This window comes from Hibiscus syriacus, unplaced genomic scaffold (genome assembly GCF_006381635.1).
Source record: "Hibiscus syriacus cultivar Baekdansim isolate YM2019G1 unplaced genomic scaffold, ASM638163v2 tig00112344_pilon, whole genome shotgun sequence".
In the NCBI taxonomy this organism is placed as follows: domain Eukaryota; kingdom Viridiplantae; phylum Streptophyta; class Magnoliopsida; order Malvales; family Malvaceae; genus Hibiscus; species Hibiscus syriacus.
This window is the reverse complement of record NW_024063307.1, coordinates 193,557-216,593: the sequence shown is the minus strand read 5'-3', so window position 1 is coordinate 216,593 and position 23,037 is coordinate 193,557. Positions and strand designations below refer to the sequence as shown.

The 23,037-nt window shown below is 31.7% G+C and overlaps 2 protein-coding genes and 1 pseudogene across 2 annotated transcripts; all 3 read right to left on the bottom strand.

Annotated features, from left to right (window-relative positions):
• Nucleotides 1–3,926: 3,926 nt before the first annotated feature.
• On the bottom strand, nucleotides 3,927–6,698 carry LOC120178081 (annotated as a pseudogene).
• Nucleotides 6,699–9,792: 3,094 nt separating this feature from the next.
• Nucleotides 9,793–11,208, bottom strand: LOC120178209 (cyclin-D3-1-like). Its single transcript, XM_039184140.1, has 4 exons — nucleotides 10,735–11,208; nucleotides 10,446–10,647; nucleotides 10,221–10,351; nucleotides 9,793–10,125 (listed from the first exon to the last, which is right to left on the bottom strand). Exons 1-4 carry the CDS (start codon nucleotides 11,206–11,208, stop codon nucleotides 9,808–9,810), a joined length of 1,125 nt encoding a protein of 374 aa, XP_039040071.1. The 3' UTR covers nucleotides 9,793–9,807.
• Nucleotides 11,209–18,371: 7,163 nt separating this feature from the next.
• On the bottom strand, nucleotides 18,372–22,654 carry LOC120178137 (protein SRC2-like). Its single transcript, XM_039184083.1, has 7 exons — nucleotides 22,491–22,654; nucleotides 22,309–22,413; nucleotides 20,955–21,081; nucleotides 20,787–20,858; nucleotides 20,533–20,578; nucleotides 19,047–19,290; nucleotides 18,372–18,462 (listed from the first exon to the last, which is right to left on the bottom strand). The coding sequence occupies exons 1-7, from the start codon at nucleotides 22,525–22,527 to the stop codon at nucleotides 18,425–18,427; spliced, it is 669 nt and encodes a 222-aa protein (XP_039040014.1). The 5' UTR covers nucleotides 22,528–22,654; the 3' UTR covers nucleotides 18,372–18,424.
• Between the last annotated feature and the right edge of the window lie 383 nt (nucleotides 22,655–23,037).

Below are 23,037 nucleotides of genomic sequence, written 5' to 3'. Positions count from 1 at the left end.
TTTAGGGTGTTGTGCAGAGAAAGAAAATATCGGTGACGTGGACAAAAACAGCCAAAGGAAATTGGTTGACAGCTTCTCAAATTCCGGCCTGTAAACCTGCCACCGGATAAGACTTTTAACGACTTTCCGGCCACCGACACGAAGAGGTAACAACCGATCCTCTTGACCTTAACCACCAAAAAAAAAAACTCCCTGCCGACCCCAATCTATTTATGATTTTTTTCCAATTAAAAATGTTAATGTATTAATTAAATATTTAAATAATTTAATCTTTAAAGAGCCGTTTCCGTTAAGATTTAGTATTTTAAATTAATTAAATAAAAACTTATTATTTTTAATATTTTCAAATAAGAGTTTAACATTTTTAAATATATTCAAATAATGATTTAATATTTTTTTTATAATTCTTCTTTCCTTTACACTTTGAGCATATTCGAAAACATAAGGAATTTATGGAGTAAGTTTAAAAAAATGTTAAACCTTCGTTTATTATTTAAGTGTTTGATCTTTATTTAAACATATTTAAAAAAAATAAACCTTTTTTTAGTGATTTAATATGAACAATCTTCAAAAGATTAAACAATTATTTGAATATTATAAAAATTTAAAAAGTTAACCTATTTATAGTAACACTGCAAAAAAAAAAATTAAAACCGTAGAAACAAACAAAATTTTCTCAAAAAGAATAAAAACAAACAAAAACTCACATTTATATGGGAAAAGTTAACAATATTTATAATTCAGTAATTTGTATACAACAAAGTAGTAATATCAACAGTTTAAGTTATATATAAATTGGTTTAAAGTATATAAAATTTAAAAGTAAATCATGTCTGCTCTTTCTAATTAATTTTAACCATAATTTTAATTCTATTTAATTTAATTTTTAATATAGTTTAAGTTATAAAATTTAATTTGTGTTAAAAAAAAACCTAGCCGTTCTCTCTTTTCACCCTCTCAGCTATTTTCTTTATTTTTCTTTCTTTCTTTATAATTTATGTCGTTTTCTATAAATCGAATCAACTTTTTCTTCTTTGATTTTGTTTAGTCGACACGACACCAATTTTGATATTGGTTACCAACTGCCGATTGTTTTTTTCTGTTTCTTTTTTTAGTTTTTTTAATAAGAATAATTTGGTATTTGTGATATGTTTATCTCTGCTTTATGGTTGTTTTCGTTTATCTTTTTTCTCATGGTTAGATTTGACATTGCCATGACTGATCAATATGACACTTATTTGTTATCAAGCTGATCTTTCATGCTTTTGACCCTCAAATTGATTTGGATATACGCATTTTGTGTTCGTTGATAGTTTTCTCACTAGCTTGACTTGATTATCAAATGTCCGATCTTGCCACATAATTGGCATTGCAGACGCGATCGACCTTTACCTCTACCACCTCCTCGAGATCCGGTAGAATAATTGAATGTTGATCCGTACGAGTATTAGAGAAGGAGGAGCCACGTCCTTCTCCCGAGCACTCATCGGTAGCACCTCATTTTGCTCATCAAAACCTGCAAGTTGCATTTCAGCATCAAGTAACATAGTATATATGTTATCAAGAGTCAAGGTTTCTTTTATGGTGGTTATAACGGCCACAAAGGACTGATAATCGCGAGGGAGACCCTTTAGAATATTGGCAATGCGTTCAACAGAAGGAACCGGATTGTCACAGGACTCCAATGCATCACATACTTCTTTAACACGTGTAATATAAACCCTCATAGTGTCACCACCTTTCTTTAAGGACTGCAATTTAATGGAAACTCATTACAACAATCGTTGACCGAGTAGAGAAGAATTGTAAAACAGTGTTCCAGACTGCTGATGCAGACTCAACACCAACAAATTGAAGAAGGAGCGGAGCACTGATGGTAAAAAGGAGCCAAGAAGCAAGTGCATTGTCTTGTGCAACAAACTCCTCATAATCTTCATTAACCCGAACAACACCGTTGTTATCAACCACCATTTCTGGTGGCGTAGAGGATGCACCAGTGAGTAGTCGTTCTAGCCGATGACTGCGAACAGTCAGCAACACATGATGCTTCCAAAGCAGGAAGTTCATTTCATGGAGCATAACATTGACTTTCTTATGGGAGAAAGTTTTTGAACTCTGCACAGGAAACTCTATAACCACGCACTTTATGCAACATAAGTCAAGCAATGAAGACCAACACCACCAGCTCTGATACCATATTGGATTTCTCTATTCAAAAAATTTAGTATTTTATTGAATCATTGAACTGAGATTAAATACACAGTTAAACCATGCTTATATACAAGTAGTGCACGTGTAGTTTGCTTTTAACAGAAGTTTGTTAACCCTAACAGACTATAACTGCTTCCTCAACAACTCAGCAGCTTTTCACACCAACAACCGTCCATTCTACGTGTCATACACTTTAGCTCTAATACCTCCGATTTCAAGGAACGAGAAACACCCAACAACGAGAAGTTTCTCGTTTCAAGTAAGTTCATTGCCGCGTGTTACGTACTTTGAAGTTTCTTGGCTTAAGAAGATGTATATTTACTAACCGGTTGAATTAATGTTCTAGTTCATGAGAATACATCTGACAAATCTATTAAAAAAAACCAGGAAGATTTCTGTTTCTAATTGAATGGTTGCTCGAACACTACTTTAATGATACATTAGTTTGGTTTAACCTTTGTCCATTTTTGAATCTACCATGCTGGTTGACTAGGAGTCAGAGAAGTTATTGTGGGACAATCATGGAATTGGTGGTTCATGACTTTATGCATTTATTTTCTATACAACTTGGCCAAATTTTGTGGATTAAAGAAACAATGATGGAAAAGCTTCAGCGCCATTTCTTTTCTACAATGCTGGTTGACTAGGAGAGTTGATGCCCACTATCCTTATGCCCCGGTTGGTCGTGCCGGTACCGGTGCCATAGAAGGAGCACCAAAGGTTCACGACTTTAGTCATTCAAGATCGCTGCTTCACTTACCTGCAGGTTCTAACAGAGTCGAAACCATTTCGTTTTCTAAGAATCGTTAAAGACGATAATTGAAACCCCCTGCCATCGATACACATTCAACCTTCATATGCATACGATATTATCGAACTTTACGTCTCTGATACGAATGATCATAATGTTTGCAGACGATAAATGTAGACTTCAAAACTATCTCAACCTTTTATTCCCTCAAAATTTCTTGAATTGTAAATAAAGGGGAATCATACAGTAGAATATTGGAGCTATATCATTGAAATTTTTGAACCAGTAAGGAAAGGAACCTGAGCTAAGGTTGAGGGTAAGGAAACGTGAAGGTTATAAACCGCTAGATAGGCGGCGATGCCGGCAGCATTACCGGCAAAAGCAAAACCACTCACCTGCAACAAAAATGTGAGCAAATGTGAGCAAAGCACCCAGAATGGCAACAGCTTGGATGTATGGCTAGGCAGGTTTGCCATGGTCGGTTTTGCAGTGGCCATTACCGTCTAAATATCCACTGGAAAGGGACTTTTGGAGGTAACCCAGTGTGCCATTTTTGTTTCTTGTTCATGATTTACTGTCAATTATTAAACTACCATGTTTTAAAACATGTTTTAAACTTGGTCCTTTGCAGAATTTTGGCCTCGCTACCCCTTTACCAACAGTGGCCTGGCTGCGACTGCATTGGTTGGTGTTTTGACAGCTATTTTCATCTTCCAATCCGCTGCTAAAAGTTGATTCTCTATTAAGCTCTAGAAGAACAATATCATCCTCAAAGATGTTTACAGCAGTGAATTTTTCATTGAATGTCTACTCCAATTGTCTTACTTTGTACAAGAAATTCAACTTTTTTGTCAATGCCTTCCTCTCTTGGTGTTTCTTGTACTGTCAACTATTGATCATATAGTTTTCTGTTTATGTACATTGTTGGCTCATTTCGAATACGATTATCCATAAACAAGAAGTTACATACATGCTGCAATGAGATAATTCATCAAAATTTCACCAATTTTCATTTAGCATTCAATATGGAGGGTCATATAGATGTGAAGATATTGTAAACCCCCAAAAAGAAAGGGTACCACGGGAAGGGGAAGGCGTAAAAACTTTCAATGAGGTGATGACTTAAGAAAGAAACATGAGGGAAAGCCAGGCCAGGCCTACTAAGATATCCATTGATTGTGAAGCGGATGAAGCCTTCGACTTTTTATCCTTTTTCTTCTTCCCGCCGTTTTTGTTAGCCTTTGTCTTTGGTTTCTAGTCTAAAACAGGCTGTGTGTTTTGCAAGTGTTGATGGATGGCGGCGAGCGGGTTTGCTCGGAAAGCAAGATGCTGGAGAACTGCAGTCAATTGTTTTCCTTCTTTTAATCTGATGAGAATTCATCCATTAAAATCAGTTAGTTAATGTATGGGATAATCAAACATTATAACATGGTAGAATCACAAAATCAAAGCACGGACATCAATTTTTGCCTAGATTTGCAATTGAGCTTGAAATCATTGGCAGGAGTAGGTTGTTTGGAAGCTTTTAACTCGGGGAGAAACTCCGACAGGGCAGAGAGGTCATATGCTTTAAGTTTCTTCTGCCTACTTCGAAGCTTCTTATTCTGGTCATAAACAAGAAATTCATTAGCAAAATCTAAATCCAAAACCAAGGGCATACATATTCATATTATTTTGCAGCTTGCCAAAGGGTATCACTCGCACCATTGCTTAATCTTGCCTTTCAATGCCTAATTTAGTAATATTTCTTGCAACTCAGAAGAACAAAAGATTCATGGTATCATCCAGTAGCAATCTTACCCCAATCATACTATCATCCATGTCTTAACATTCTGTTTTCAAATGCTAATTAAGCCTATAATTGCGTGTTTCCGAAGCAAATTTGAAAAAAAGAAACAAAACATATCAGATACATTTATATATCCCAATAACATGTAAAAAAACAGTAGTTAAAGACACGGATACGAGGCTAAAGTGAAAGTTTTTCATTTCATCAAATGAATCCACCCCAAGAACTGAAGACAATCTGCTACAGCACGAATTACATATTATCATGCATTGAGTATCAAGACCATGACGAATTCCAGCATTTAATTAAAACCCTAAACTGAATCAAACATGTGGCCATAAAGATACAAAAACATTCAACCATGTAAGGTGAAGTTTGAAATGCTGAAGCATGACAATTAGGGCCAGAAAAGAAAACAGCTGCAAATAGTATAACTTTTAAGAACCGGAGAAATAAATTGAAGGATTCACTTTATTTTCATGGGAACGAAATTTTGCACTTCAAATGTATTCTAATGTCTTGTATTTCGATGAAATGCGTAAATCAGCCTCATATAATAAAATAAAATAAAATAAAAATCTAAGTTCCGAAATATCAAACATAGTTTTACTATTTTACTAACAAGTGATTCCGAAGCAAATCATACCATTGCAAACAAATGAAGAATCAAAGACCCGATGCAGAATCTTCGGACAAAGATGTTAGCGGAGGGGAAGGAGAGGTGGGTCTGAAAGATCATCAATTGTGTAGATTTGGGAATCACATAAGCAGCTTGAAGATGGAGTTCACGAAAAAGAAGAAGAAGGGAAAGCTACCAAACGAAGCAAGGCAAACATTGTTGGAGTGGTGGAATGTTCACAACAAATGGCCTTATCCAAAGATGATAAGATAGCATTGGCTGAAAGAACGGGCCTGGACCAGAAGCAGATCAACAAGTGGTTTATTAATCAAAGAAAAAGCGGCACTGGAAACCATCCGAGGCCTTCCAAATGGGAGAAATCTTTTTAGACCAAGAATAAGGAAGACCAGTTTCTCTAAAATGTACATCAATTGTTGTATCTATAATTAGTGTTTTTAATTTTTCCAGCTTTTGTTTCGTGTATATTGTGACATTGGCTAGCCTCCCTAAGATTTAACCCAGGATCATTTCTATGTAAGTTGTATCAAAAGACTAGGTACCTACAACATCTATAAGGCGAAGAAATCATTGATGAGCTTCGACTTTCATAGTAATCAGTTCCTACAGACAATGGCAGGTAAACAAGAATCTGATGAGTATGATTAAATGCTTTGAGAAACACCACAAAGAGGCAATTCAATTTATGCATAAGTACTTAAACAACCCCTACATGCAATGCCGTTTACTCTCAAGTGCATTGGTCCCTACTTATAGACCTTTTATCAGTATGCATTACCATTACAAATTAAAACAAAATCTAGGGTTCTGCATCATAAGAATTCATTTAGATTATAAACAAAAAAAATTTAAAACTTTTACAAGCAAGATTCTCATCACCTTTGTTATGTCCTTCTTGGCGGCAAGGAAGTAACCGTATCTCTAACCTCTGCATATAAAAAACAAATGATCGTTGAAACTTTAAATATCAAAGAAAATTAACTAAAAGGTAGTTTCTTTTTTCAGAAGAGTTCGAACTCACTCGCGTAGAACTGGAGTTTCTTATCGAACATTTTATCTGATTTAGAAGTAGAACCTGGTCTGCCAAAAATAAAAGATGGAAATCGTAAAAACTGCAGAAACCCCGTAAATTTAAACTGAAAAGGGAGGGGGAAAGCACACCATACTCACCGAGAGCTCGGTTTCCCCATGTTTGAACAAATTCGAAAGGTTTATTTCTTCAGATGAAGGAAACTCAAACTAGGGTTTTAAGAGGATTTGATAATTGATGCTCGGAGAATACAGCAGAGAACACACTCAAAACAAAAAACCCCATCCTTTGCAACGAGAAACTATTTATTTTCCTTTGGGTTTAAGCTTTCGTTGCAAGCCCAGGAAAATTTACAGAGTTTATGGGTCATTAATATGTCATACTTGACTGAATCAAAATGTGAGGCTTTCATTTTCTTTTTCCCTTGATTTTTATCTGATACATGCATGGAATGTTAAAAGAAAATAGGCCCGAGTAAATATTCCACTAAATATTATTTGTATTCAATAAAAATAGAGATATAATTAAATTAGATTTTTTATTATTTTATTTAATAATATATTTATAAAAAATATCATTTATAATCAATCAAAATAGAGATATAATTAAAAAAATATTATTTGTATTCAATAAAAATAGAGATATAAAAATACTATTTGCATTTTTATTAAATTAAAATAGGTTCGAAATAAATATATTTATAAAAACATTATTTGTATTCAAGAAAAATAGAGATATAATTAAAAATAATAATATATAGAGTTATTATTGTAATTATCTTTGAATATATATAAGATAAATTTATATTATTTTTCGGATCTAGTTAAGTACAATATTTTTATTCTAAACCCGAACTCGATCAGACCTGACCTGAACTCAAATTTTTAATAAAAATCTGATCCGATTAGGTCAAGTTAGGTCGAAACCCGTCGAGTCCGAGTCCCGTACCCATCCTAATCAATTATCGTGTTTCCATGATTAATTATAGAGGGTGAAAATGTAATTACATTAACTTGAAACTTTGAAATTTCGGAGGGACTTTGGTTGACAACGAAATACTAATAGATTGTGAAGTTGACTAACATTATGATTCTGCAAATTTATTAAAGTCAGCAAAGGACAAACAACATCCATAAGTCAAACCCAAAAAACAAAAATTGCATGTCTTATGTACATGTTACTACACTTATTTACCATGTCCCAAGGGGGAACTTCATTGAATTTCATTTTTTACTGCAGCTGATTCCATTCGGAGCCAATGCCTCTCTATTACAATCCGGTATCATCGGGTCAGGTGAGACCCTCCTAAACCCGAATAAAATAAGATAAATATTAAAAATTTTAATTTTCAAATCAGATTCGATTAGATTAAGAACTCAATCCGACCATGACCATCCTAACAATGTAGTGTTTTACGGTAAAAAGATGGCCGACCACATAGTACAAGACTTGTGAGAAACTAAAGGTGGTAATGGGTTTAGGGTAGGAATGGACCGAAGAATACGGTTGTATCTCTAGAAATTTTAAATTTTCTTATATTTTTATGTTTTTTATTTATATTTCCTATTAATTATTTAATTTTACACCCTTATAATTTTATAAATTAATATCCTCTAAAAAATTTAATTTAGCCTTTTAAATTTGCATGTCTGAACTAAATTTCTACATTGGCTCTGGTCTGGGGGTCACCTTACGCTGCCAAAAGATACACAAATCCTAGTCTGAGATACCAGACATGACAGCAGCAGGGAGACAGCCAAGTTTCAAAGATTTTGGTATATGGCTGACCCTCTAAAAAAATAACCACATCAAAAACTGCAAGTTGTCCTTTCTTTTTCCTCTGACCATGTAAAAGGACTCTCCAGGCCCAAAATTGCAATTAATTTTCACCGTTTCAAAGAAAGATTGCAATAAAACAAGACAACCCATCCACAGTACTTTTGAGAGCTTACCCTTCCAAAGGACCACCACCCCCACTACATCACCTATAATCTTCCTATTTCCCATAACTAGGGTTGTAAATAAAACCAAACGGATCATGAATTATTTAAGATTAATCGCTTAACATTTGATAAATATTCGAATTGAATTGTTAATAAGTCGAAATGAGTTATTTGATACTCTATTTGGAAAGCTCGCTAGAAACTAAAAAAACTATATATTAAATTTTATTTTTTAAAAAAAGAAAATTATTAATAATATTAATATTTATGTGTTTATTTTAAAAAAATTGTAGTTGAAGGTTATCATGTACTTAAAGTTTAAGTTTGAGATTTAATTGAGTTAAATTCAAGATTTTTTCTTATTTCCAACTTCGGCTTCAATTTATGATTTAAAGTTCGATTCGAATTTAAAAATTTTAGACTCACAATGTTTCGAGACGAGCCAAGCTCAATTTTAAAATTTTCAAGTCGAATCAAACCCAGTAATAATCGAACTGGTCTCAGCTCGTTTACAGCCCTGCCCGTTATTGCTAAAAGATGTTAAGAGAAATGCTATTCTTCTGGACTGATTCAGATTCAAATAACTTCATTTGTAAATATATTTATATTTATTTATATTTGATACTGGGTACATATATTATTTTATAGGATTGAATTGATGAAGATAGAGTTAAATTATAGGATTAATATCAAAACAAATGTCCAAACTATATCTCAATTCTCAAATAAGTTCCTAAAATATTTTTTAACCCGTCCAGATCAGATTATGAAACATGTCATTTAACGGGAGAAATTAATGCTATTGACGGCCCGAACACCTAAAATGATAACGTTTGTAACGTTAGACATCTGGATAATAGTTTAGGAACTATTCGAGAATTGAGGTATAGCTTAGGCACTTATTTCGACATTAAACCTAAATTATATGGGATTGAGCAGGGTTTAGGATCTTGACAACTCATGGGAGATAGTGACCAAAGGCAAGTTGACAATGTGGTTGAAATTTGAGGCCTACGCTTCTGATGCTCTTTGGGGCCATTGCTACCAAAGGGCTCCATCCATAACTCTTTTAGGAATGAAACTTTAAACTCGTTTGATAAAAAATTAAAATAAAGAGTAAAATTCTTGATCAGGGCATTATTTTTGATAAATTATCAAAGATTAATATTATTCTAATATTTAATTTTTTAAAAACAGAATGTTTGGTTAAATTAACCCATAAAAGTATGCATCGCTGAAAATTAAAGACAATTGCACGTGAAAATAAAAATAGATAGTTTATAGCCTTGCTTGAATCAAGTTTCCGATGGGGGCATTCTTGGAATTTAATAAACGGGAAGGCAAATCATAAATTCTTTTCCCTTTTGAAACAGACGAGACATTAACAATTTACTGCATTAAAATTTAAAAAATATTTTTTTTGGGGACAAAGTTAAAAGGAGATGATCAAGAAGGCCTGCTGCCATTGCCAACGATGTCCACAAACACGCGGTTGAGTGATGCCAAACGCATCCCTTCTTCTTGACCCCTCTTCCTCTTAAACGGCGGCTCGGACGGCGGCGGCGGCCCCACAATCGAAGCCTGGTATGAGCTGTCACTACTAAAATCAGCATCAATCACGCCACTAGGGCTGCTGCAACTAGGAGACGCCTCAAGCTTCCTCTTTTGGTTGCAATGAAAAGGAAACGTATCGTACGCATTGTCTCGGTTTTCGGGTCTCGTTGATACATCAAGAACGAGCTTATAACAATCATTTACTTTATCCTAAAAAAAAGAACAGTGACAGCAAAAAAAAACATGCTATAATGGTGTCCGAATAATGTTTGGTTTTGATTATTTTAATGAAAAAGTACACAAACCTTGCTCATTTCAAGAACACCCGGAAGCTGGCTCCGGCAGTCAACCGAGTTGAAAGTCTCGACTTGGTCTATTACGTGCATCATTGTTGCGGTGGCCAATACAGAGGGGAAATAAAGAACAGATCTTGAATCTATGGAGCACACAAAGATCAGACCAAACTGATGAGATAAAAGAAGACAAAAAAGGGTGTCTTAAAATCAAGTAATAATGGAAGGATTAGGTACCAGAGATTACAGAAAGGAGCAGACGCTCACATCTCTTGAGAAACTCCCAATGGAGACGAGTCTTTAAGCCGAGTCTTCTCGTGATGTGATCGAGGAATGAAAGTGGGGTGATCGGATGCATCTTCCATTTAAGTGTCGAGAGTACCAAAAGCTCCATTCTTTGAATCGTTTTGGGTTCAAAAACATATCTTGCCCCTTCCACCTTAAAAGAAACAAAACAAGAAACATGCTCAATATGCATATGTATGTGCATGTATGCATGTATGGATGGATGGATGAGAAAAAGTACTTGTAGGTCTAGAAGGAGGGGCACATGGGTCTCTTCAACTTTTGCAGCCAAAGAGAGACAAGTGACCGCCACGAGTTGGATCAACCACGGCTTATTGTTTTGTAAACCGAAGCTACTAAGGAACCTATCCAGATAGTTAACCGAAAGCACAGCAGTGAGAGCGGTGAACCCGTGGCGATCATTGACGTTAAGCATCCACTCCACCGCCTCACGGTGGATCTCACGGCGGGTCACCGTTAAAAACTCATCTTCTTCCTTGGAAAACAACGAAAGTAGCTCGTCGTCTTCCCAAAACAAGTCTTGCTCCAACAAGAGAGGGAAAAAAGAACGGGATCCGCCATTGTTGGAAGATGAAGGAGAACTCTCTTCTTCTTCCTCTGAAACACGAGCCGCGCCATCTTCTTCGCAGTAGAGAGCATCAAGAAAGAAAGAAGCGTACTTCTCTTGTTGATGTTCATGGTGTAGAATCGCCATCTTCTTTACGAAGAAGAAGGGCTGTTTTTTCTTTTTCTTTTGAGTTCCCAGACTTAGTTCATCATACGAAACAACAAAGCGTCCATAAAAGAAAAGCTAAAGTATCTCTCCAAGAAGCAGGCTTTTTGAAGTTTAGGGTAAGTCTTAGAGAGAGAGAGAGGCGTTACATACATTGGTATCACCCAACTATTGAGTTATTACTACTTTGGGTGCTCAATAAAAATAATGTTTATTCTTTAATAGATATAACAACATTTATATTTCAATATTTATTATTCTATCAATAAATAATGCAATAATTGTAACATTCCTCAAAATTTATTTTATTCATTTTTTTATGAAATTGATGGTGTGTCTTGAATCTTAGACTTTATGATAACTTATATACTAACCTTTAGTGTCGGTGAATCTATCGGTGGTCATCTTATTTCACTAAACAACATATATGGAACCCAAGTTTATATACAAAGATACCACTAACTAATTAACTGTCTAACAGAAAAGAATAACAAATAACTACACAACAACTAACAGCAACAAGCTTCTCTACAATTCTCCGAACAGTTATAATATTCTAACGTGACCACCGATAAATTCACTGACACTAAAGGTTAGTATATAAGTTATCATACAAAACTAAAAGGAAAGATTTCTCTCTCGACTACCATTCATTAGTATCTTTGGCCCTCCTATCTGAACACCTAATCGTAAATTTTCATCTAAATCAAAAAGAAATAAACTATCAAAATATGTCGTAATCCGACTTTTCCTATAAACAATGTATATACATTTAAATCACACATGCAAATAAATATTGCGGGGTTTAGGGGAATGGAATGTGGTTGGCGGGGGCAGAAGGAAAGGTTAGAGTAAAGGGGTGGCACTTGGCACACACACCAAGCTCAAAGGTAGTCTCCATGAAAACAACTCTTCCTATTCTGTTCACCATTCATATTTCCAGGTTATAAAAGCACAGAGTTAGAGCTTGTAATATTAAAATGCTCAGATTTCTAATAACCGGGTGACATTAATATTAAAAATGTAAAGAAAATGACAATATTAGATATTTAAATGATAATTATAATAAATTCATCGTTTATGTTTTTGTAGCATATCTGAAAGCCGATCTTTGCCCTATCTAATTATACTTGATCGCAGGACATAGAAGAAGACAAACGTGGGTCGATTGTCTGTTTCTGTTTGGACTTGCTGAGTAGTTATTTTATTTACTTATCGTGTTTTTTTATTAAGCTAACAATGACTATAAAGTATTATCTGATTTAAGTGCTTTCAATTATTTGACTATGAACGTTCAATCACCCTTGTAATCGTTGATTTTTGAATTCGTGACTTCTAGAAACAACAACGATTCTTTTAACTACTGAATTAATTTGGTTCGTGCTTTTTATTTGGATGAATTGATAGCCGAGTTAGGCTGAAATCATACATTTTTTTGTTAAACCTAAATTATTATTTTCGAGATAGTTAAAAAAAATTAATTTTATAATTATATTAAGTTAAAATATTTCTAGAATAAGCAATCGAACAAAAAAAATTAAATATTGTATTTTCTCAAATCTAAACAAAAAGTAAAATAAAAGGTAAAAAGAAAGTTAAAAAAAGTAAAGGATTGAATTTTACACAAATTATCAATAGTCCTATGAGTTATAACCTATAAGGTAAGGAAATTTTCCAAAGTTTTTTTACCCAAACGGTTATTTTGGAAATGGATTGAAACAAATTTAATAGAAAGAAAAAGGATGGCTAGTAAATTACATAAAAATTAAAATTTTAACTGAAATTTGGTTCTATAACCTATTGAATGATGCTTTAAAAATTATATTTTTTATTTTATTATTTTAAATTCGATTATATATATATATATATATTTCATGCATGCATGAACTTATTAGCTATTAAATATGATCTTTCCAAATAGTCTAGAATGATCATGAACTAGTATTTGTTCAAAATCTTTTTAAATTATTAACAACGCTCACACATTTATACTCTATAGACACAACTACTTTAATTCAAGATTTCAAGAGAGAGAATATTTATTTTAATCACTGAAATAACTCTATAAGTTTTAGATATGACATTTTTAATACATCGTTTGTTGGCTCTAATAAATCCTCCTAAGCCTAAGGGTAAAGGAAAAGCACCCTTAGCGGATGTTTGATTCGCATGAAAGATCATTACCAAGAGAAATAATCTTTTTCGGAATTATATTATCACGTTTGGTTCACAAAAAAATCATTACTGGTAATAACTTATTATCGATAGCAGTAGGGCTGAGCAACGAAACCGAGAAAACCGAAAAACTCACACGAACCGAGTAAAACGGTTCGGTTCGGTTCGATTTGGCTTTAAACGGTTCGGTTTTCGGTTCGGTTTAAAGGCTTCATTTTTTTGATTCGGTTCGGTTCGGGTTTTCCATATGGAACCCATTTATTCCATATTGAACCGAATAGGCAATTTTTGTAAAAAAATTATAGTTTCAAGTGATTTTTTTATTGAAAAACCGATAAACCGAACCGAACCGAAAAACCCGAACCGTTAAAAAAACCGATCCGAACCGAAAAAATCGGTTTCAGTTTTTTCAATTTTTTAACTATTCGGTTTCGGTTTAAATATTGAAAACTCGTTTATTTCTGTTCGGTTCAATTTTTGGTAAAAAACTGAACCGAACCGAACCGAATACACCCCTAGATAGCAGTTGATTTTGGTTGAAATGGTGGGAATATCATTACCTTCAAATTCTTAAGGATTACACAGTTTCTGTCACTTTGAACAAAAATACCCCTAGAATAATATTTTTTTTCATATGAATCATTCTCAATACTATTATTGGTGTTTTCCTCAAAACTATAAACATAATAATAATAATATAAAAAAGTTTGATTTAATAAAATATTGATAATTTAAGGAGTTAAAATTATTTTATAATTTTATTATTTAGTGTATCAATCATTTATAATTTTATGAGGTGAAAATGATATTATTATAAAATATGTAATTATTTAAAATAATGTATAACTTTGAGTTATTAAAAAAAGATCTTATAAATTGAAAAACAATATCTTTATCCAATCGAGACTATAATATTTTTCATATTATATTATATTTTATATAAATAAATATGATACTTATGGAAATTATTTCAAAAAATAAGTTTGATATAATAATTATATTAATTATATGTTAAATATTTTTTTCTTTAAACTTAGTGTAACAAATAAAACATTTCTATGAATTTTCATCAAATATTTATAATTTTTTTGACAATGACAACTGAATTTTATTAATAAAAACAATAGAATTAATCAAAAATACAACGCACTCAGAGAGAAAATTGGGGACAATAGTAGAAAAACTCATCAATAAAATAAAAATATTAAACCCAAACATACAAAGAAAAATTGAACCTTCTATTGAGAATGACGTCTAACATCAAGAGAATCCAATAACCTTCATAAAACTCTTTTTCTATATCGAAAGAGACGATTTACGTGATAAATAAGTGGTGAGTGAACCAAATAATTTGACAGACTGATTTGCTACCCAATTATAATTATATCGGCAAACAATCTTTTATCAAAGATGGGATCTAAAAAAATTTGAATCAATTTTTCATTTACGAACAAACAATTGGTTTCAATTGGTTTCACATTTTCCTCAACAACATTTGGATCAATTTTTCATTCAAAGCTCCAAAATTATCGAATTTTTCCCAACAAAATCAAGATTATTCAACTCACGCTCAAGCTCCCCCCTAATACCTCCAAATAAAACAAAGCGGAGAAAACCTCCAAAATGAAACTAGCAAAAATAGAGACCAATAAAAACTCAGAAAACAACCACAAACGATAGAGAAAATTTAACTTGTTGAAGAAAAAAAACATATATCACAACGATAATTTGGTAAAATATAAATACAAGTAACATTATATTCCTCCAACCAAACATTGTAATCTTACATTCTTACTAAACAAACCAAACAAGATAATACAAAATTTCGAATAATATTACATCCCAGTAATCTAATTATCAAAGATAATTTTACATTTCGTTAACCAAACCATCCTTTAACTATTTGTATTTAAAATGAATATACACATTCATATGAACTTTGTTTTATCTTTTGCAACTTTTTTTTGTTGTTGTTGAAGATTTTGTTCTTCTAATCATCTTTTTGGAAAAGGGAAGAGGGAAAAGCGATGGATTTGGTACAACCCACTTAGTTGCCTGTCTGATTAACTGTATTTAACTGGTGTTGGCACATCAATTAGGGAATAAAAAAACATTTTGATTATATGATCAATTTCGGTACGTAAACAAATCTAACCTTATTATTACTATCATTTCTCCCCTTTTGTTAGGTCTAGTTTTGCTTCTTTCCATGCAACGTTGGTTGTATTAATGATGGCTATTAGGGGATGTCTAAGGAAATATAGTCTAATATAAGGTTAAGAAAATGTGCAATCCAAAAAATTAATTTTGTTTTAACATTTTTGGTGGAACGCTGCCTAAAATATTAATTTCGTTACCTAAAATGTTAATCTTCTTAATATTTCCGGTCGCAACCGAAATATTATAGAGAAAGTAACAACCGAAAACGTTAAAATATTAACATATTAGGTAATAAAATTAATATTTTAGGCAGCGCTCTACAAGAAATGTTAAAAAAAAATATTAATTTTATATGTTGTCTTTCCTTAACCTTATATTAGGATGTCGTACACCAGAACTACCAATGGCTATTATCATCACTTATATTAGGATTTTATTTAAAATGTTAGACTTATAAGATCTAACAAATATTTCAAATATATGTTTAGATTAAACATGGTAAAAGTTTATAAATTTTATCATATCAAGATTTAAAAATTTAATTTCATTCAAAAGTTTAATATCACTTAATTGATAGATAATCTATTAACTTAATATAATTTAGTGCAAAATATTGATAAAACGAAGAGAAAAGCACATATCAATTATACGAATACGCACGAACCAAACAATAAGAGACGATTATTATTCTTAGAAGTTTTGAGTTCGAATACAACATTTGAAGAGGTGTTTGAGCATTTATTGTCAAGTGATTAAGGATTTTTCGAACAAATATTACCTTATAATCATTCGAGAGTAATAAAAAAAACTACTTTAACAGTTTTCAGTAAGTATGGTTTTTTGTTTGGTTGATTTTTGTTAGGATCACAGTGGAATACTACCTTAATATATTGTTTTCTGGTGCCTAGTTTATGTCTTCTTTATGTTTCCGAGTGCTAGGGTTTGAAATAATAATCGATTTATTTTTGGAAGGTATGTACGTGTAAAAGTGAACACTGAAATTTGATTTTTTTTGTTAATCATTTATTTTATTAATTTTAATCATTTTAAATTCTAAATTTACTTATATTTTCGATAAGCTTAATAGTTAATATATATTCATCTACATAAATATTTCTGAATCCGTTGGCTGTAAGTGAGACGAGACAGATCGTGAGCTACTTGAGATCAACTCAGTCAAAGCAAGATAAATACTAGACTCGAGCTCGAGCTCTACTCGAGTTCTTAACGAGCCGAAATGAGCTACTTGATACTCAACTCGAAAAGCTCATGAGCAGCTCGAAAATATAGTATATTAAGATTTTATTTTTTAAAAATAAATTTGTAATAATATTAATATTTATGTGTTGATTTATTTTAAAAATGTAGTATAAGGTTTTCTATATATTTAACGTTCAGGTTCGAGTTTGAGTTTGAGGCTTAAATTGAGTTATTTTTTTTCATTTTGAGCTTTTACGAGCTTCAGTTTATGATTTTGAGTTTAAATCGAACTTAAAAATTTTAGACTCACGAGTTTTCAAGTTGAGATTAACAATACTCGAACTTGACCCGGCTCGTTTATCTCCCTAATTGATAGTGCAACTTGATGGCTGCCACGCTGTGCTTAGTGGGTTACCATAACAGATGTGTTTACCCACTTCCATAATGCCCACAGTTTTGGAAGGTTTCAACTCTTTTCCTTTCACCATAGTTTTAGCTATTATGGCTGCAGTCTGGTTTGTCAAAATAACTCACAATTACCCTAATAAATGAATATAAACATATAGGTCAATTTCTTCTTCTTCTCCTTTTATGCATGGAGCTGTACAACTGTTTCATGTGAGAAGACAGACGTGGCATCATTTCAGGGGGTAAAAGAATCATTACTTAAAAGCAATAGACAATGAAATCGGAATATTACTGTAATTTTCAGGCATTAATTCAATCTAGTTCATAGCTGGTTTTGTCCTTAAAAGGACATGATTGCCATGAAATGAGAATCTCTTCAAGGAGAAATTTTATCATCGAGTGGGTGCAAAATCATTGAGAGGTAGCTGTCGTAAACCAACACCAAATGATTCTTCCATGACATTACAACATGCCCTAGGTACATGTTCTTTTACAAGAAGATTTAGAATCATTTTGTGTTACAAGAACAGGGTCTTAAAAACAAATTTATTCTCGGACGTTTTGAACATTATGACATTTATTCTAAATTGGTCCCCAAACATTTTGAACATTCCAATTTCATCCCAAGCTATACGCATATACTAATCACATCCCTTGCTAATAAAATCATTAGACCAATTTATATTATTATATGTTTGAAAAAACAAAATTTAGGTTAAATTATGACCGAAACTAGTTACACAATTGGATGGATTTGAGGATAAGATCATAATATCCGGAAGTTTGGAGACCAATTTAGAAAGAGAGTCATAGTTTAGGGATGAAATTAGAATGTTTAAGGTTTAAGGATTAATTTAGAATGAGAGTCGTAATTCGATGATGAAATTAGACCTTTAAAAAATTTAAGGACCAATTTAAAATGAAGGTTACAGTTTGAGGACATATGATGCAATTAACTCTTATAAAAAGAATCAAAACAAAATGTAGCCATTCATACAAATGGACAAAATTCTAAAAAAAATTGAACAAAATTTATCATTTCAGAACATTTCTTTCCTTTTTTTCCACTAAAATTGGATATATCTTTCTGTTTAAAAAATATGAACATTTTGGAAGAAAAAAATACTTAATTTTACTCGTTTTCTTCTATTTAATTATCATTTTAGTCCATTCCAACACCAAATAATCGATTCCGAACTTTCCAATCCGTTTCTCCGATCAAATCATCTTCAACCGTTGGATCGCCGTTGCGATGTTAATAGGGTGGGTAAGGTCGCGGTGGATACCAACCAGCTTAAAAAAATAATTTCATAAGATTTATACACATGATAAAAATAGTATCCAAATAGTAAAAGTACAGAAATAGTCCCCCATTATAGGATATTGCTTCATTAAGTCTCTTGACTATTAAAATTTATAAAATGATCATTCAATTATAGAGTGTTGCTTTGTTGAGTTCATCGACTATTAAAAGTTACAAAATGGTCACATAACTATTTATTATGTTCCAAACTCGTCATTTTCCGTTAAAAAACTGACAATATTCTAAGTTGAACGTTAATATGTTGACTGCGATATGATAAATTATGCTACTAGAACCTCAAATGACCATCATATCTCAATCATCATGTTAGCGTCCAACTTAGACAACTACCAATTTTTTAATTGAAAGTGACGAGTTTGAAACATAATGAATAGTTGATTGACCATTTTATAACTTTTAATAGTCAAGGATTTAACAAAGCAACATTCTATTGTCGAATGATCATTTTATAACTTTTAATAGTCGAAGGACTTAAAAAAGCATTATCTTATAATCGTGGGACAATTTGTGTACTTTACCCATAAAATTATGGTGTATGACCCTACGACGTTACCTGGAGGAGGATAATAGTGTGAGGTCGGTGGATATGGGCCCGGTGGAGGAGGATATGCACCGTATGGGTCTGGTGCAGGATGATACATGGGTGGAGGATATGCGCCGGGATACGATGGAGAGGGATAACCAGCCAGCGGCGCCGGATAAGGAGCTACAGCAGTTGGTGGTGGTATATTGTATGCAGGGGTTTGATCTGCTGGTGGTGGTGGTGCTGATGGTTGATTATTTCTTGGGGCCTTGTGCTGAAAACAATCCCAACAATACATTTATACTACATGAAACTATTATTATTTATTTATATATATATATATATGGACAAAATTCAATTATACCGTAAAAGACTCTTTTAATTTTATATCTTTTTAAGATTATTGGATGAGATAAATTAAAAGTTGAGATTAAAATTAGAAAATGAGAATATATGTATTGGGGAAAAAACAAAGAGTTAATCTCAACCTTTGATTTCTCTCAATCTAACGATCCTAAAATGTGTAAAACTAAAAAAAAAAATCATAGTGTAAAAGTAAAAAAAAAAAACTTGATTTTATTAAATTTCAAGTCATTCAAATCTGATTAACTCAAACTATAATTTTGATTTTCAGAGTTCAAATTAGATTTACTAATTTGAAAAAATAAAAAAATAAATTTAACTATTTTATAATTTAATAATTAATAGTCTTATTTCTTCAATTTTTTTGAAATTTATTTTTTAGTAATCACCCAACTTTAAATTGTTCTCTTATTTCTTCAATTATTCATTCATTTTAAGTTCATTTTGATCGAATTTAAACCATATGCTCGACTAATATTATAGAATGCATGTGTAGCTTCAATTCTCATCATTAATACTAGGTTTAATCCTTTTGCAATTTAATCCTATTTTATTCAATTTGGTCCCTTGGTGTGCTATTTATATAATTTTTTATTCTCGCCGATTCTTTTGAATTCTTTATACTCTAATCAATATACTGTCCTAAAGAATCTCTTATTTAAAAACAATATTATGAATATATTTTATAATTTTAGGGTTATTTGATTTATAAAACAATATTATAAATCTTACTTATACATTTGGAAAATATTATGAAAAAAATATAGATGCATATCTTATACGATTAGGGAAAGTCATTTAAACTTAATCAAATGTGTAACATAATATTATAAAAAATTACAATTAAATTTAAAGAAAAATTCAAGTAACTCAATTCGACTCAAATTTCATGAACTAGATTCAACTCAAAAGGAATTTCAATTAAAGTTTAAATTATAAAATAAGATTTGTCAACTCAATTAACTCGATATCTTTTGACTATACTCAACTCGATCAAGTACTTAATCAAACACCCATATATATATATATATATATATATATATATATATATATATATTAGCAATAAATCGATTTATTTGATCATATATAACGATAAAAATGATTTTTTTATAAAAAAAAAAACTTGAATGATATTAGCAATAGATGGACTTACTCTAGCATTCGGATAATGCATTATCAAATGTACTTCTCCTGCAAACCTGAAATATATATATATAAAAGCTTCAAATTTAATCTTTATACTTCAAAGATTAAAATGATGTTAATACTAATGATGTGAATGATTATAGAATGACGTCTCGATGAAAGTCAAACATGTCAAATTAGTATATTTTAATGAAAAATACTAATGATGTGAATGATTAAACTAAGATTTTTAAGTAAAAAATAATAATAGATAATAGTTACCTGCCGGTTTTAGTTTGGAGGGCCCAACAGTTATCATCAAAACCTTTGGAAATAACCTTGTGCAATTGAACTCTGTTAAGAGAAAATAATAATGGAATCCCAGAAATCAAGATTAGAAACCCTAATCCCAAGTTAAAGAAGCAAGAAATTTTATTTTATTGTTGTTACCTTCCATATCCAATGAAGTCATCACCAGAAAGAGTGCTGCTGTTCCAAACCATTGCATGCATCTCTTTCAGCCCCTCGATTAGGGAGAAGGTGAACTTCTCTTGGAATATGGGCATCTTCCCACCATCTAGAAACAATACCCAAATTATAAAATCAGACCCAGAATTCGGTGGTGTTTTATCGAGTACCTCGACTATTAAAAATTACAAAATGATCACATGATTATTCGTATGTTTCTAAACCGCTTATTCATGAGTCTCTATTACATTATGTTGTCGAACCAATGCTAGAAAGCAACAACGGTGCTAGTAGACATTACCAAAATATGATTTTATCATATTTGAATAAGCATGTTAACGTCAAACTCAAATTATATTTAACAAAAAATGACGAGTTTAGAACACATGAATAATCGGGTGACTATTTTGTGACTTTTAATAGTCAAAAGACTCAACAAAACAACACTCTATAGTCAGAGATCATTTTGTAACTTTTAATAGTCGGGGATCAACAAAACAATACCCTACAATCAGAAGATAATTTTGTAATTTTAATGGCCAATGACTCAATAAGACAACGTAACATAATCGGAGAGTATTTGTATACTTTACCCTAATATTTATTTGTCTTGCACCATGTAATCTGGAATAGTTTTTGGGTTAGATATAGTTAGTTATTAACTTAAATTTTAATGAAGAATTAAATTAGATTTTTATTATAAGTTTAGAAATAAAGATTATTTGTTAATTGAATTTATTTAATAAATAAATCCTTATTTTATTAATCTTACAGAATTAAGTTTTTTCATGACCAAATATTTTGACCGAGAGAGAATTATTTTGAGATACAATCAGTTTTCGTTTCTATCTTCAAATTTAATTTAGTGGATTATTCTTCTTCTTATTAGTATATATAAAAATATAGGGTAAATTACATATTTAGTACATAAACTATCAATTTTGGTTCATTTTAGTAAACCATACATAAACTTTTGTTTTTGTTTTATTTTAGTACTCTTGTTCAAAATTTAAAGTTAAGTTTTGATTTTTTTTTGAAAGTTTAGGTATTAAAATGGACCAAAACTTATAGTTTAGGTACTAAAATAAAATAAAATAAAATAAATACTAAAATGGATCAAAACTAATAATTTATGTACTAAATACGTAATTTACCCTACAAAATATTAAACCATGTTAAATCCTATCGATTTCATATATTGTATATCAATTCTTTAAGAGATGGATTTCATTGATATGTAAATTTATTGTAACAAAGATCCCTAAAATCTAAGAAAAGAAAGCTCGTGAAAATGCATATCAACATAAAAGCTTGACTTAGATCAAGAGAGAATTACCGGTGCAGGTTTGTGTACGGTACTTGGAGCTACCGTATTCAAGGCAAACGTAGGGATCTTGCCTCGAAAGCCATTCGGTATCCTTCAACTTTTTACACGCCACAACTGTTAAAAAAACCCATATGAATTCAACGTCAAAACAAGGTTACACAATTTGATCTAAATCCGAGAAAAGTAATTACCGGTAACTTCAAGAATCTGGCCTTGAATACCCGACATGGGGACCGAGAAAAAGCAGTAAAAAATGGGAAGAAAACGAGTGTTAATACACCCCCCGAAACTGTGAACGGAGAATCGGGGTATAATTTTATTACTTTTGATTCGAAGGTATTAATGGTGGAAGAGAGAATTTGATTGAATTTAAAAGCAATTTTTTTCTTACATTTTGATGCTGAATCTTTCAAACCAGCCAAAATTGTTCGCCGTGATTGTATTGAATTTCCTCTCATTTTGCACCGAAAATTCCTCTCCCTTCTGATGAGCAAAATCGGCACTCAAAGTGGTGATGGAGCAGAAGTTTACGGAGAGGGCGTTATTTGGGCTATCAAGAGTTAATTTTATCCTACACCCCTAAATTATATTCAATTTCTAAATTAGTCTTTAAATTTGACGTATAATATATTTAAAATATGTATTTTTTTTAATGTATAAAAAATAAAATTTTAAAAGTAGAGGTTATTTCCTTTTTCTTTAAATTGTATACAAGTTACCATATGATAATTGCATGTA